The 16,443-nt window shown below is 39.1% G+C and overlaps 1 protein-coding gene and 1 pseudogene across 1 annotated transcript; both read right to left on the bottom strand.

The window, feature by feature from the left end:
- Positions 1-1,965: 1,965 nt before the first annotated feature.
- Positions 1,966-6,354, bottom strand: LOC131320050 (PHD finger protein ALFIN-LIKE 4-like). Its single transcript, XM_058350595.1, has 5 exons — positions 5,876-6,354; positions 5,680-5,712; positions 4,757-4,985; positions 4,038-4,173; positions 1,966-2,475 (listed from the first exon to the last, which is right to left on the bottom strand). Exons 1-5 carry the CDS (start codon positions 5,970-5,972, stop codon positions 2,209-2,211), a joined length of 762 nt encoding a protein of 253 aa, XP_058206578.1. The 5' UTR covers positions 5,973-6,354; the 3' UTR covers positions 1,966-2,208.
- A 2,068-nt stretch (positions 6,355-8,422) lies between these two features.
- Positions 8,423-16,413, bottom strand: LOC131321347 (alpha/beta hydrolase domain-containing protein WAV2-like; annotated as a pseudogene).
- Positions 16,414-16,443: the final 30 nt, after the last annotated feature.

The following is a 16,443-nucleotide window of genomic DNA, read 5'->3' as shown; positions in this document are numbered from 1 at the left end:
CCCGTAACCAAGTCACCCGAGTAGCCCATCCCCGAGTCACACCGAGTTAACGACGAGTCGCACCATCACATACCATCCCGAGGCCAAGGCTCCGTTTTCATCTAGACCCAGACGACCTCACCAACCCCAAACAACCATAACGCAAAAAACCAGTGACAAAACACTTGACTACGCGGTGAATCAGTGGAGGAGGAGCGGCGGAGGAGGAAAACAAACATGAGAGAGGTGGTTGGTGCTGGTGGTTAGGGGAGGAGGATGGGGTGATGGACGAAAATGGAGAAAACTCCAAGATCTAATATCGAGAGAGGAAAAACACCCAAGAGGTGGAGAAACTTATGGTGTAAAACCGTGTAGATGAAGACAGTTTATTACCGGCCCCCACAAGTTTATGAGAAAATCATATTTACTTAGGCCCCGTTCTGTTAAGGATCTTATTTTTAAGTATTTATTTCTCGTTTTACAAGATAGATCATTCTCTCATATATCACCTTAAATTCAAAAAGTAAATATTTATTTTCCTTAGCGGGGCCTTAGTATGAATTACAAGATAGCAACAGAATTTCATTGGGGCCTAAGCTAGTTATTAAGAGCATCTGCTTTTTACTTTATGCGATCAGGAGACTTCTCTAACCTAATTTGAGAGGTCGCGAATGAAACCTCACGATACCAACCAAAACGAAACCTAATTCTAATAATCATCTTTAGTTAGGTTTTTGTAATCCCAGACCAGTATTAGCTCAAACATTATCCCAATTTTGAGATGTAGCAATAACATTATCTCTAAATTAAGCAATACTGTTCAATTAAGAGCAAGTTTACTAGTCAAGGTAAAAAAAGCTTTTTATCTATTTTAGCTTGTCAAAATAAGAAAAAGTGTTTTGCACCAGCGTAGCAAAACACAAAGGTAAAATAACTCTTGGTGGTTTGGCTCGGTATTAATACCTTAGAACTATTCATGAGTTATCCCATTAAACAATGATTGTTTCTCTCTCTTCCTCTCTCTCCCTCTCCCCAATGGAACTCTAGTGTTGGATGAATAGTAAAGTTTTATAGTATTTTATAAGGATAGAGATGGTAATAGAGAGGATTGGTGTAGGGTTTAGAGAGATTTGAATAGATAAAATTAAAAAAAAATGAATTATTGAGTAGCTAAAATACACAACTATTGGTGTACATGCTCTAAGCAAACCAGTGGCAGAGAGAGAGAGTGAGTGATCATTTGGTTGGAAGTTCGGTGAACTCTGCGCCAGAATTTGGCAAGAAATATGGCTAATCCAATCCAATGGAGCTTGCTTTTTGGTAACCTGTTGCCTGCAATAACAAATGTTTTGGTTGACAATGGAGATGATCCCTTTTTTTTATTGCGTGTACATGCAAGAACCCTTCGCTAAACTAATCTAAGGGGAAGGGAATGGAACCTCACGGTGATAATTGAATCTAGGACCTCATCCCGATAAAGAAAGCACCTTACCATTTGAACTACCTTATGAAAATGCCCTCAAGCTGGCTTCTCACAAGCAACCTCACCTCTCAATTTGTTCAGGCTGTGCTTCGGACATTCTCAAGCTGGCTTCTCACAAGCAACCTCACCTCTCAATTTATTCAGGCTGTGCTTCGGACATTACGACGCCGACATTGGCGGAGGAAGAGAGAGGTAGAAGGACACGTGGGCAAATTACATAGGCAAACCACTTTTTTCTTATCCACCTACGTACCAATCCCGTACCCACACCAAACATATTGAAGATCCAAACACAGCTAGCTACGGGTTAGTATCGATGCATTAATCTGTGCATATAATGTACCGTAAAACAGATGCAAAACGCCATTGTCATCAACAAAAACTTGTATTTCTGTTTGCATCTTGGATACGTGGGATAAAAAGAAAAGGAGAAGGGTAGGAAAAAAAATCTCCCACTCCTCTTTTTCCCACCACACCCACATATTGAAGATCCAAAGACAGGCTTGAGAAAACATTCCTACATTCACAACTGAGAATATGTTCAATCAGAATGAAACAGAGAACATTCATAGATGCAAACAAGTGATGTATCCGAAAAAACCTAGATTAACAGGACCTTGGTACTGAATTCAAAAGAAGTTCATGAAAAAGTAAGAGATGAAAAATGAAAATGACAAACTGAACAGTTAGTTGAGTGCAAGATGGAGGAGACATGCACGAGATAAGAGAAAAATCCACATTGGTATCTAAGGCCGCGCTCTCTTGTTACTGCTGCATGAAGGGCACTTGTACTGCTTGATGTGCTCAGCCCTAGCTGGAGTGATCTTCACGCACTTGCCGTGGAACCACCTTTCACATATGTCACAACAAATCCAGAACTCATCTGTACCATAGTTCTCTCCGCATGCTCCGCACAAGGTATCCCCGTGCTCGTCCTCCTCTTCTTCCTCCTCCAATCCCTCCTCCTCCTCATCCTTCGGCTTTCCGTTTTTGCCCTGGGGTTCAGAACCTCGCTGTTTTCGTTTCCAAAAGAGGAAGCATTAAAATACAGTGAGGCATGCAACAACTGTGAAAACACCTTAAAAGAAGTTCAAAAGGAGAATAAAAAGCATTCCTCTGATGGTCAGGGTAAGAGAGTTCGATTTTGCCAGAGAACTTGGAGCCAAGTGCTATGCAAGGGGTGGATTAAGAGAAAAATATGGTGAAAAAAGAGGAGGAAAAACAAGAGATCGGACCTCTTAATTCTTGTTGATTCCCCAAGAGACGTGCCAACCTCATGGTTTGCTTTATACTCTTTAAGAGGAAGAACGCACAATGACTAAACTCTTGAGAAATAAATAGATTATATTCGCTTCTTGACAAAGCCTAAGGGTGAAGGTTTAATAAACGCCTATGAGTAGTGAGAAATAACCACAACGAGAACTTGGGAGTACGAATCATAAACAACAAACCAAAGAGCTCCAACAAAGTGATGATCACGGTTCATATGCTACGAGATACAATAAAAGCGACCCAATAAAAATATGGAATAAAAGAAGTAAATACAATGATTGGACGGGAATAATTCGCGTATTGTAGAAAATGGCCAAAGATGCGCATAAAATAGGGCACACTTTCCAACACAATATATATTGTTGTTTCAAAGGTGTTCATCACAGCAGCAATATAAACTCTGTTCATCAAAACAAAAGGCCAAAAGAGACGTGCATCAATAGGTATGAATCTTGACCTCCTTTTGATTTTAGTTGTCAGGCTCCAAGTAATCAAACTTCCCCAAAAACTCGTGTGTCAAGAGAGCAACAGACACTCGTGTCCCCCAAGTGTCCAAAACATATCCAATCTATAGAACAAGCTCGAAAACACATTCAACATTTGTCGGGGTGTGTTCAACGAGTGTCCCACACAAACACGACACCTTCTTAGAATTGACTAACACCCCAATAATTGGAGACTAATTTCAGGATTGAATACTTGAGGCATATATCCAATATAACACAACATTGAAAACAAGAAGAACAAACATGAGAGGCCCATTTTGTTAAATGGGGACATGCAGTTCCAATCTCATAGAGAAAGAGGCAAGGTCTAATAACAATGTCTATCTTGCATGTGGGTGAATGTGCCATTGGATGTGGCACACAGGGTTCATCGTCATACAAGAAAAAAGGAAAGCGGAAAGCCAGACGGCTTACGATGTCCACTGTCTGCAACAGAAGTGTTTTTCATTATGAGCTGAGCACAATAAACTCTGCCCCAGATGCAGCAGCCGAGTCCCCAAAACAGTGGCGCAAGGGTTTGACATACCAGTACGACAGCCAAAAATGAGAAAAAAGACAAACAATTGTCTAGCTAGCTACATAGGCTGAAGAATGGTGGTGCCGTCAGGTGATAAACCACTAATGGCCTTGATTACTTGGCTGATTATTCACATTCAAACATAAAAAAAAGAAGTCCAAACTTCAATTTGGGGGCACAGTAGGTTGATTCTATACTAGGGTCAGAAAGCATAATGAAAATTTGAGTAACCATGAAAAATCACGATAATTCAAGAACAGTAAGAGGCTGTTTCTTTTACCGCTTTTGAGTTTGGCTTGGATTTGTTGCTACTATGGTTCGAGGCTGCTGACTTATCCTTCGCTTGTTTCTTTGCATTCCCTGTCACAACCTCAAATATTGATGGGAGATCATTTATCATATTGAAGAGACGTTTCCTGCACCACAAGTTCCAGCAAGATTTCATAACTAAATTACCCTGAACAATGTGGAACTACAGTTTGTAGCACACACATGCAAGACATTCAATACATATGGCAGAAGACAGAAAAGACAACAGTGAAAACACACAAGACTCAAACAGACAAGACTCGAACCAATATCTTGCCATTTCCAATACTTGATGCCAACATCAAATAGCTAAATGGCCTTAGAGAACTACTACCAACACACTTGGTTTAGGATCCCTCCTGCTGATGCCTACCAAGTCCGTTTTTCCCACTGCTGGTGTGCCACATGGCCAAAAAGCTTTGGTTCAGTAATTAGAAGGCTAGGGGGTAACCTTGGGGAGTAAAATGTAAAAATATGAAATGTATGTATAGACTTTCAGATACAGAAATGCACCCCACAATAACAATGTCAATCCCCATTTCCTGAAATGCACATATTTGCCAGACAAATGGATCCCATGCTTCAACAAAGGAAAAAGAGGAGCATGTCGACAGAAAAAATTGTTTGTTTAGCAAACTACAAATTCTAATTTCAAATGCACCATTGTTAGACAGAGGGAAGAACAACCACCTGTCAGCTTTATCAAAACCAAATCTAGCACCAAAATAGAAGGCCACAGCAAGTAACCATGCATCACTGTGAACAGCAACTAGAGCCAACCAGTCTTTCTCTTGCATCCCATCCCTGGCAAAGTTAATGCCTAATGCAGGCTCTGGGAGCTCTGGAGGCACCTCTTCAGCTGGTAAATTAACTTCCCACTGCTCAGTAGGGAATCCATAGAGGCAAAGATTTTCTTTCTCTGCAAGGAATATCAGAGCTCAAAACAATAAATGTCATTACTGAAACAGGGTTACCAAAATAAGTTGTTGTAGAAAATCGCATACATGTCGGGAGAAAGGAAAGGATAATTCAAACATTACAAAAATACTAATATAATTATCCAAGTGAGAAAGGTATTGAAGTGGAAACAGATGACATTTGTTCCCTAACCAACTACAAGTGTTTCACAAATCCCTTTTGGGGAAATCGAGTTTAATGAATGCAAGGAACTGATGTAATTAACTTCAGTTACATGCTTCAAAAACCAATATTCTTAAATACATACTGACATACACGAGTCTAGTCACGTTATAAGATTTGTGAGTTCAAATGCATTTATGAATCTAATTATGACTTGAAAGCTAACAACTAATCATACACATACAGTAACACGACAAAAACCACACAATCAAGCTGCAGTGTGAAGTAAACCATAACTGCAGAACCAATGGATTCGATAATCCAAACCCCAGGCATATACCAAAAATGAGAAAATAATCATAGCAATGTAAAGAAGCTTTCCTCAGCATAACCGAATAAGACACCAGTGCACACATTGTAAAACCCAAACCAATAATCAACACAGTACAAAAGAACAGTAGAACACCAAGTGAAGACACAAATAAACACACAGAAATAGAAAGAAAACGAAATACGAAAACCCTAAAACTAACCAGGATCGCACTGCTGATAAAATTCTTCGACGTCTGCAGAAAATACCAAAATTATAAAAACATGCCAGAATGCGCCAAAATACAAACCTATCCAAAACCCTTAAATTCAAAACTCTGGAAAATAAATATAGATATATGCTTTAAAATATATATATACGGATATTACGTGTACGTATAAAGATAGATGTGTATATACCGGTGGTGAGGGCTTTGATCATGCCGGCTCGGCGGCCCTTGAAATCCCTGAAAACCTCCTCCACTGTTCGAGGGTTGTACTGTCCACTTCCGTCCATGAAATCAAATACCCAACTCGGTTTACAAAATGTTGGATTTATTCACAACTAGTACTACTTCTACCGGAGAAATAAGCATATACTGCTCAGCAATTGGGGATATAGGGAGGAGAGAGAAGACACATTTGCAGTTCGAAACAACAACAGGAGAGAGAGAGAGAGAGAGAGAGAGAGAGAGAGAGCAGAATTTTGTTTTGTTTCGTAGGCGCTGGTCTACCCAGGAACCGAGTCCAGAGACAAATTAAAAACGAAGGGCGGTAATCAATTAAGAAGAGACTTCAATTAAGAAAGAGGAAAAGGGTATAGTTTTGAACCAATATTAGGGTTCGGAAGTACTAACTAGAAAAAATGAGGGAGATGTTTAGAGAATGATTATTCAATGAGTGTAGCAGTATTACGATTACCACTTGATTGTTTAGTATCTAATGAGGGGTATGATTGTCTTTAGATTAGAAAGAGAAGGGTATATTCGGAGAGATTTTCCAATACCGGATTCCATATGGATATAACTTTTAAACAGGTCAGCCATTTTAAGTTCCGAAGCTAGGTCGGATAGGACCGTACCAAATCGAAAACCATGATTGTAGCTTCGAGTTTTAGTGTTGTATCGCAGACCGCACCCTTGGTGTTAGATCTCATATGATTGTGTTTGTTGAAGGAGCCACGTTAACTTGTCAATTGTCATCCCAAGGGTACTGAATAATTTTTTTTTGTTGGTAAATTTGGGTCTAAACCGCTATAACCTGGTCGCAGGATGATGAGGGCCATGGTGCCGGTGCACAGTTCTTACGGTGCACCCAGATTAACACGCGACGGCAGGTTTGGAGTGTGGGCCCAACTACGGGCCCAGTTTGGATCAGTCCATTTTCCACCACGAACTTGGCATGTTGACCTTTATCCTTTTTATGAGGAAAAATTATTTAGGGCTTCCTGAGTCAATGCTCTGACGGCTCTCTCACACGAATCTAACATGAATGTGCAATAGGAAAAACTCTGTGTTGTTTGGTTTCACGGTCGGAAATGTTTAAGTCAGCTTACACACATGTCAACTCAACTAATTTATCTCCGATCTGGTCAACGACAGGCTATTCATTTCAGAAATAGGCTGAGAACTAAAGAACTTACAATAAGTTACTTTCTCGCGGTTCATATGGATGACTGGAGAATTTTAGTTCAGGAGTGAAAAAAATCTAAATTTTTTTAATACAAAACACTATATAATAGACTTACATTTATTTTGATTTTGTTTCCATCGGGCCTAGTTATTTTGTTTTATCGAGTTATATGATCTTCATGATCACATATTTAAGAAAAAGTTTCTTTTACCTCTTGGCTTGAACAAATGAGTCAGCGCATACATACCCCAAAAAAATAAATCAAATTATATGAAAAACAAATTAAAAGTTTAGTGCATGTTTTGAATTCAAAGGGTTCGTTTGACAAAAAAAAACCAAGTGTGAATCTTCTGATGTTAGAGCCCACCAGTCGCTTCTCCAACTAAATGGCAGTGGTACAATTTGCAACGACATAATTGGGCGGATCGTCGCAAGGTCATTGGATGTAAACGCCTCAAATTCCCAACTGCCAAACGAAAAAGATGGCCGAAGAATATGGCGGAATAGAGACACGATCCGACTTCTTACTTCATACGGAGACATGATCCGACGCCCAAACAAAATGTCAGGCCACATAGTATACCGGAGTGCAGTAACATATCCGCATTTTGTCCACTTTGTAAACCAAGAAAATGCATCCGAGATCAAGACCTGACTCCGAAGCTCTAGATGGCAATCAAAAGCAGCTTTAAAGCACAGGACAAATTTTGAGTTCTGGAGTGGCATGATGGATTACTCCTCATCCCGGTTAAAATCTCAACCAGTCATCTTTCCTCGGAATCTGAATGCAGCCACGGGAAAAGCAACAAAGAATAAAGATGGTTAATCGTTAAGTGATAGTTGTAGAAAGTGACTGCTGCTGCGATCATTGAAAGATATAGGCTAACTGTAGGGGAAAATGTTTGAATAGAAATAGTGATAAAATAAGGAAAAACAATGGGTCCACAGCGGTTTCAATATCAATTGCTGCTGAAGCGGTCTCAGCTGCTGTCTCTTTCAATTTTGAGACAAGTACGATGGAAGAAGATTCATACATTTTCAAAGAATCATTTTTCGTACATTTTTCAAAGATTTACACATTTTGAAAGTGCGTTTTCGTTTTGACATACTGTCTCTAGTATGAAGACCATAGCTGTCTTAAGTTTTCTGAAATGGCTTTTTGGATCTGTTTTCAGAATCAGTTTCCAAAAAAATCTCTTTGAAACTTGTTTTCAAGGATTTTTTTTCTTTTGCTTTGGAAAAGACCTCATTTTTAAGAAATCACCAAAAGGATTTTTGAAAGTCTCAAAATACTTGGACTTGGGCTAGCAAATACTAATCAGAATCTCGAGAAACTTTTGACACCCATACCGAAAATATCCCTTAGCAAAAGATTCAACATCCCTGTACTGACATTGGCCTAATAGGAAGGTTTAATGTACAAAACTTGACACAGCCATTGCAATACAGTGTGTAAGTCCTGTAACTTCAGATTGGGAGGAAGGGTTGGAGAATGTGGGCTTTCAATGTGAGGAATTCCAAAGATTCGGAAAGAAAATGTACCGCTCCCCTTGTTCCCTGGAACATTTTGTTCCAAAAACTGTAGAATCGTTCTCCAATAGTGATCACCACCGGCCAGCCATGTGTCCATATGCTTGCCATTAGGATATTCCACAAAGGTGCATCGGCTGTTATGTGCAGCCGCTTTAGCATATAGCATTCACATGTGCACTGGAGGAACCATCTCATCTTGCAAGCCAGAGAGGAAAAGGACTGGCCGTTTGATCTGCACACGAAGGGTCAACAAATGGAATGATGCACATACTTATGAGAATATGGGAAGGGGAGAATCAGAAACTAAATGAAGAATGGCAGAAAAATATCAAACTCAAACATGTTGCTTTCAGAGACACTGCAAGCACATTTTAGCAGAGAAATTGGAATAGTATGAAAGCTAACGTTAAGGGTAAGGTTTCATGACAACCGAAAACAGGTACCAAGGACTAGTAATTGAGAAAACTTAGCAACTGCTGAACATGATATTGTACTTAAAAATAAGAATCAGAGCTTAAAAGAGTTCCTTGCTACAAGTTTACAACAGTTTCGAGATGGCATTGTAGGTGCAACGACGAGACGCACATTAAGCTTACAGAATGCATTCACTTGCAAACTTAAAGTCAAAGTGAAATAGGTGCATGTTGATCATGGATTAGAAGAAACGGAGTTCATAAAACACAATTCTATTCACAGCGATATAGTGGACAACTTTCTATCAGGACAGAAGCCTTCAGAAGCGTTCATGCCCTAGTTTAGAAGCCTTAGAGAGAGACAAGAGCTCCAACAACTCCATGCTCACCTGGCCAATGACATCAACGGTACTCCATGGAGAACGAACAAGAAAATTTAGAACCTTAGAGCTTTCTGAACCACTACCTCCAATAAACCACCTCAGAAAGGGTAGAAGAACTCCAGCCATGTCTAGGATAGATGTGAAAGTGTTCTCCAATATCAGTGCAGCAACTTGCAAATGTAAATACCAAAATAGGAAAGTGTCAAAACAACTACATGCATAAGTGATAAAATGCTGGGGCTGCAAAGATCCTCTAGTTGATGAAGATATATTGCCAACAGAATTTCATTGTTACATGCCAAGGGATTTCCATAAAAGTTCTAGATATTGCTACCTCTTGCTTCTATCCTGGCCAAGGAGTCTGAATATCAAATTGTTCACTACTTCTCTGTTGCATTAATTCAATGTTGACCATTGAATCACAATGTGATGGATGGACATTATAACAGTAGTTTTTTTCTAGTTAAAACATTCCTAAGTTGCTGCAGATAACTTTGAAGTATTGCAATGCAACAAAAATCATATTTTCATCTACTTGGCAGTTAGATTCAGAGCCATAAAACTTTGAGCTCACCAAGTCAACCCACCCCACTCTATGCCATAGTAAAATCCATCTAATAATACACCCAGTCAATTTTACAAGGACTTCTTATGACGAAAAACTCAAGTTACCAATGCGGAAAGAATTATGGCTCGGAAAGCTATCCACCAAAAGATGGAATGGTCCAACAGAAGAGGCATAATTTCCCAGAGAAAAATATGTACTCTTCACCCTGCAAAGGATTTATTACAGCCATACCTTTTCAGGGTTGTTTCTGGTAAGCACAGCTCCCACCGCACCCCCCGATGACCTTCCAAAGACAACTATTCTTGATGTATCAATGTCAGTCCTCTGAACCAGATGATCTAGAGCAGTCTAACGGCAAAGAAAGAAAGCATGTCAATTGAGATTCAATAGGTTCTTGATGTAGGAAGTTGACGATTATAGTCAATGAAAATGCCGAAAGCAAGAACCTGAGCATCTTATGTGATGCCATTTTGCGAAGGGGAGCCATCAGTGACCATAATTGTTTATCATGGAACCCAAAATAAGTTCATAGTCAGTTAATCAATTTCAGCTGCTTCTATCATAACAAAGCCACTAGAGACCGATTTGTTAATAAAGATAACCAATAAACGCATACCCTCTGCAGGAAAGCATGAAAATGTTACACTCCAATCTTTGTAATATCATCTGAACCATTTCAAGACGATGCGCAATATCTGGAGGAACCAGTAAAGGCCACCAAAAGAAAACAGGACCCAAATAAGCATCAAGAGACACAAAACAACCACCACCAAATAAATATTATAAAACTCGTGCAACAACCCACTGCTTATCTTCTAGAAAATGACAATAAAAGGATACTTCCAGCATTTTCTTGGAAAAACAGAATGGTTGGACCTGCAAAACCAAAATCACTACTATCTAATCTAAGCCATGAATATTATGAGCAGCTCTAGTGACAAAACTGGCAAAACACAAAGGAGAGTAAGCATTGGAAATAGAATAAGGCCAATAACCATCTAAAAATTGCTGTTGCCCATCAGGTGGAAACAACAAAGGAGCTATCCTGCTGATAACAGTCCCTTAAATCACGCTTTCACTGCGCCACAAAACCGATTCTGCAGCGGGGAAAAAGCATGTCTGGTCTGACTTATATGATGAAGCTTTTGCAACGAGGGGTGACAAGATACTGTTCTAACTAGTTTTATCTTCGTCAATTGAAAGTTCAATCGTGCGGTTTTGGGATCAATTCAATCACTACCTTTAATACGCGAAATTCAAAAGGATGTTCCAATGGGAATCCCACCCGCAAAATTAGCTCTCCCATATAATACCAAGCAGTACATTAACATCTTCAACTCTTGATTAAAACATACAAGAACTAGTAAAAGCTAGTAGTAACACAATACAGAATTCAACTTCCTTGTACAAATCGCCAAGTATAGACCTAAATTGAACTCTTTCTTTTCCAATTCATTGACCACAACATAAGGATAAACAGTGAGCCCGAACTCAATTTTTGTAAAATGTAAGCGAAACAAACCCTTGTTCATCAGCAATCATATTTTCCACCAAGACTCTAGAATTCGTATATATAAGAAGAGAAAAGGCAAAACGAAACACACACACGCACATAGGAAAATATATACAGCGAGAGAGAGAGAGAGAGAGAGAGAGAGCCAAGCGTAATTCCTCAGGAGTAATTCTAACTTGCCAAGTGTAATTCTACTGGGACTATTTCTTTAGGGCCTAGACTAATTTTTTGTGTTTAGATGTAATTCTACGCGGCCAATTGTAATTCTTTGCGGCGGAGTAATTTTACGCGGCCAAGTGTAATAATTTCCGCTGCCAAGTGTAATTCTTTGCGGCCAAAAGTAATTTTCTTGCAGCCAAGTGTAAATCTTTGTGCTCTGGAATAATTTTTTGCGGCCAAGTATAATTCTTCGCGGCCTGGAGTAATTCTTTAGGGTCAAGAGTAATTCTTCGCGGCCATGAATAATTGTTCGCGACCAGGAAAAATAGTAATTATTGGGATAAATTGTTCGTTCGATTCGATTCGATAGGAGAAATTGAAAAAATAAAAAATATATATTAATTGAAGTTGAAAAAAATACATAAAAGACAGTATTGTAGATAAAAAAAAAATTCAATTGTTAGGTATTTTTTCTTGTTTTTCATTATAATTTTTTACTTTTAGTCTCGAGACAGGTAATCAATCCAAAAAATAAAATTAAAATGTAAGAATATATATAATGTAAACTTAGGGCTTATTTGATAAACAATTTAGCACTTAAAACTGAATCAATTAAGTAATAAGTGATTCAGTAGGTTTGATAACCACATTTTACATTCCTTAACAAATTAATTACCACTTAAAATATAGGCCAAAAAATTGAAAAAAATTAAGTAGCTTTGAGCTACTTAATTCTGGCTGAATTTTTATGTACTTACATTCAACCATCATATCACCACCACAACCACTTCCACCACTCCACTACCACCATTACTCCCCCACCACTAGCTCCACCACTCCACCATCTCCACTACCACCCCACCACCGCCACTTCCTCCACCACCACCACCACCACCACCACCGCTCCTACCACCACCACCTACACCACTCCACCACCACCACTTCTCCACCAGCTCCACCACCACTACCATCACTACACCACCACCACCGCTCCTACCACCACTTCCACCACTCCACCACCCATCATCACAACCATCACCACCACCGCCACTCCACCACCACTACCATCACTACACCACCACCACCACAACCACTCCACACTACTCCACTCCACTCCTCCACCACCACCACTACCAGCACTACACCACCGCTCCTACCACCACTCTACCACGTCCACCACCATCACCACTTCCACCTCCACCACTACTTCACCACCACCACCACCACCACCTCCACCTCCACCTCCACCTCCACCATTACCAGAAGTATACTGTGACTATTAGTAAATTAAGAGAGAATTGGAACAAAATTAATTCATCATTTTTTAATTCAGTACTTAATATATTTTTCCAAACAGTTTTTCAGCTTAAAAATTTCAGCATTTAGTTTTCAGTACTTAATTTTTCAGCTTTCAGCTTTAGTTTTATCAAACAGCCCCTTAGTAACTCACCTAAAATGCCCAAGAGATTGGCAAGGAAAATATTTCGGACCAATTGGAAGATTTCTAAAAGCTTTTTTCCGATTTTATATCAAGGGGAAAATGACGGTCAATGATGTGTTTTTATAATTGATAATTAATACCTGCCAAAGACATGCTGAAAATATCATTGGCGGGTATTAATTATCAGAACACGTCATGGACCGTCATTTTCCCTTATATCAATGATAATAGAGGCACCCAATTCAATCCAATAAGTCCAAGTGGCTCGCTTGAAAACCCAATTACGGAAACCATGTACAAAAACAATAGACCATCGTGCATAGTAATCATGCTTTCAAAAGGGGGAAATGACGGTTCAGGACGTGTTTTGATAATTAATATCCGCCAAAGACATGCTGGAAAAAAAATATTTTAAGAATAAGTTATGGTTTAAATTATCTGGAACACATAATGACCCGCAAAAATCAAAAATATCCTTGCCATTGTAATCTGATTTAGATGATCTACTTGGGGTTTCTACTCTCTGATGAATTCCAATTGCTTCCAATCAACGAAGCCGAATCCCTGGTGGTGGTAAATTCTAGTCTGGTTTTCAATTCAATCAAAGGTGCCGAAGCCGAATTCTTTCCACAGCTCTTTGGCTTCATGGATGATGCTACCGATTTGAATTCACAACGATTGCTCAACGACTTCTAAGCCATGGATGACTGCTACCAATTCCTCTCTACAAAAGGGGATGATTGCTCTGATAAATTGTTTACTCTATTGGGACTGGTTCTAGATTGCACAAAATCAAAGGATTCGCTCGGCTATAGTACTGTTCCTCAGTTATAAAAAAAAAAAATTCAAAGGATTCAGAGAAAATGGAACACTCAAAGGGTCTTCTTTTTTTTTGCCGCTTCTGATTCTGCATTTCTGTTTCTCCTTTAGTTGATGACTTGCCAACAGTTTGGGTGCCCCTAGTTGGGGGGCTGGGGCCTGGGGGGAGCTGCTGTCCCGGCTGAGGGGGCTCCGTTTCGGTCTTGCTCCGATGATAAAAAACATTCACTTCGTAGAGTTCGTCGAGTTGAACAAGTATGCAAAAAATTAGTTTGATCGGATATCATTAAGTGCCTGATCAGAACACATATAACTTGCCAATAATGGGTTCTAGTAGATTTGATCCAGTGTTTCGGATCCATTCTTTTCAAAACAAAAAGGTTTCAATTAGGCACTTAATGACATCCGATCAAGCTGATTTTTTACATAGTTGTTCAATTCGACAAGCTCTACGAAGTGAACGTTTCCAATCATTAGACCAAGACCGGAGCACGGCCGCCTTGACTGAGACAGCAGGCTGGCTCCCCCAACTCCTAGTTGGGACCTATTGTTGTGAAGCCTTACTTCAAGGGGCTAGGGGGGAGCTACTGTCCCTCGAAAAGACAGCAGTGTACTGTCCCAGCCGAGGGAGCTCCGCTATGAGCTCTACGAAGTGAACGTTTTCGATCATTGGAGCGAGACCGGAGCACAACTCCATTGGCCGAGATAGCAAGCTGTTGTCCCTTTAAGGGATAACATCTCCCCCAACTCCCTAGTTGGGATGCATTCCTATTGTTGTGAAGCCTTTCTTCAAGATTTTTTTAATCTTTGTAACAACTTCAAAGATTAATAAAAACCTTATGTTGTTAAAAAAAAAAAAAAGTTGAGTGGATTTTTGATTTTTTCCCATTAAATGGGCAATGATATTTTTTATTTTCAGAGCCTATTATGGGTCCACAAAGATGATTCAAACTGCAAATTATTCTTAAAATATTTTTTATGGGTTTCTGAAAAAAAATTAGCTCAATCCAATAGCGATAAGAGCTATTTTAAAATTCGTAGGGTGTTTCAAAATTCGTAGTACCTCTACGAATGCTAAAAAAGTCTTTTCAAATATCGGATTGAGCTAATTTTTTACAAGAATGTATAAAACATTTTAAGAGTAACTTACGGTTTGAATTATCTTTGTGGAACCTAATATAGAGCCCACAAAATCATGCCCATTTATTCGGCACCAATTACCAACCATGGAAGTTAACTTTTCTACTTAGCTTTGCAACGCATCTTCAAGATGCAATGTCCTTGTTTCTTCTTATTATTATAAAACTTTAAAACGCGTTGTGTTTCAAAACATGGATATTTCTCCGATTCATTTCTCCAATTTGGACAGATCGATGAAAAACTCGATACCTGCACTTCCATTTGTTAGATTAAAAAAATTATAATTATAATTCTAATTGCATGACATCCCCTTCAACTGGGCTAATTTTATGTCAAGACTGAAAAAACAATTTAGTGGTCAGTTGCTTGTACCAAATCTTACATTATTCTTTTTTTTTTTACCCTTTTTGTCCATAGGGAGTGTAAACGAGCCAAATATTAGAACGTTCAGATTCGTTTATTAAGTTTTTTAGCGAACTCGAACTCAAACCGAACTCAATGAAAATTATAACGAGCCAAACTCAAACCGAGCTTGCCCAAGTTTGGATCGGACTCAAGCTTGTTCACAAGCCTTAACGATCCAATAATATCATATTTTTATACTCTCATACAGGCCCAAAACTGCAAATAAACTTTTCATTATGTACATAAATATGTTCATATACATATAAAATGATAAAAACATATACATAAGTAAATTTTTAGTAATCGTAAACGTTTAGACTTTGTACAAGTTTTAAAATTTTCACTATATAACTAGATAAAATCCCCATGATACACATATACTCCAGGTTCGCAAGCCTAATCGAGCCGAATACTACTGCATTCATGTTCAGCTCATTTATGAAACTAGCCTAAAATTGAAGTTCAAGTTCGGTTCATTTAGTACACGAATCGAATTCGAATGATCCTTTATCAAGTCGAGTCTTAAACAGTTCACGAATGATTCAGTTTATTTACCGCAATAAGAGGGACAGAGTCATTGATGAAGCAAAATATTTCAACTGGCAAAAAAGGACCAACTTTAATAACGAGTACAACTACCAAATATTCTCTTCTTTTTTTTTTGGTCAAACGGAGAGTGACTGCTACCAAATATTCTTTCTTTTCTTTTCTTTTTTCCAACGGAAAGTGACTACTACCAAACATTCACCACCAATATTCGCCATGCAGATGCGGCCACGGCCGAATGCCGAACATTCTCTCACATAAAATCTGCAACAAGTTTCCAGTTATACCTCATCAACTCCCCCCAAAGAACTGGGGATGGCGTTGTGCACTACCGCACAGCACTATTCTGTACACCATCCGAGCCGTTCGTTCGGTAATCCAACAGTCCAAATCTCATCTCCACCATCTGAGCCAGACATTGCTGAGATGAAATCTG

Source organism: Rhododendron vialii, chromosome 3a (assembly GCF_030253575.1).
Source record: "Rhododendron vialii isolate Sample 1 chromosome 3a, ASM3025357v1".
In the NCBI taxonomy this organism is placed as follows: domain Eukaryota; kingdom Viridiplantae; phylum Streptophyta; class Magnoliopsida; order Ericales; family Ericaceae; genus Rhododendron; species Rhododendron vialii.
The sequence above is the reverse complement of the archived record's forward strand: the minus strand, read 5'-3'. Positions and strand labels throughout refer to the sequence as shown.

What these genes read in the sequence shown, in the direction of transcription:
- LOC131320050 (XM_058350595.1), bottom strand. Translation starts at nt 5,972, where the DNA reads ATGGACGGAAGTGGACAGTACAACCCTCGAACAGTGGAGGAGGTTTTC. An exon ending in GATCAAAGCCCTCACCACCG is followed by an intron (nt 5,713 to 5,875) that starts GTATATACACAT and finishes TATTTTCTGCAG; the next exon opens with ACGTCGAAGAATTTTATCAG. An exon ending in CCAAGCCAAACTCAAAAGCG is followed by an intron (nt 2,476 to 4,037) that starts GTAAAAGAAACA and finishes AAACGAAAACAG; the next exon opens with CGAGGTTCTGAACCCCAGGG.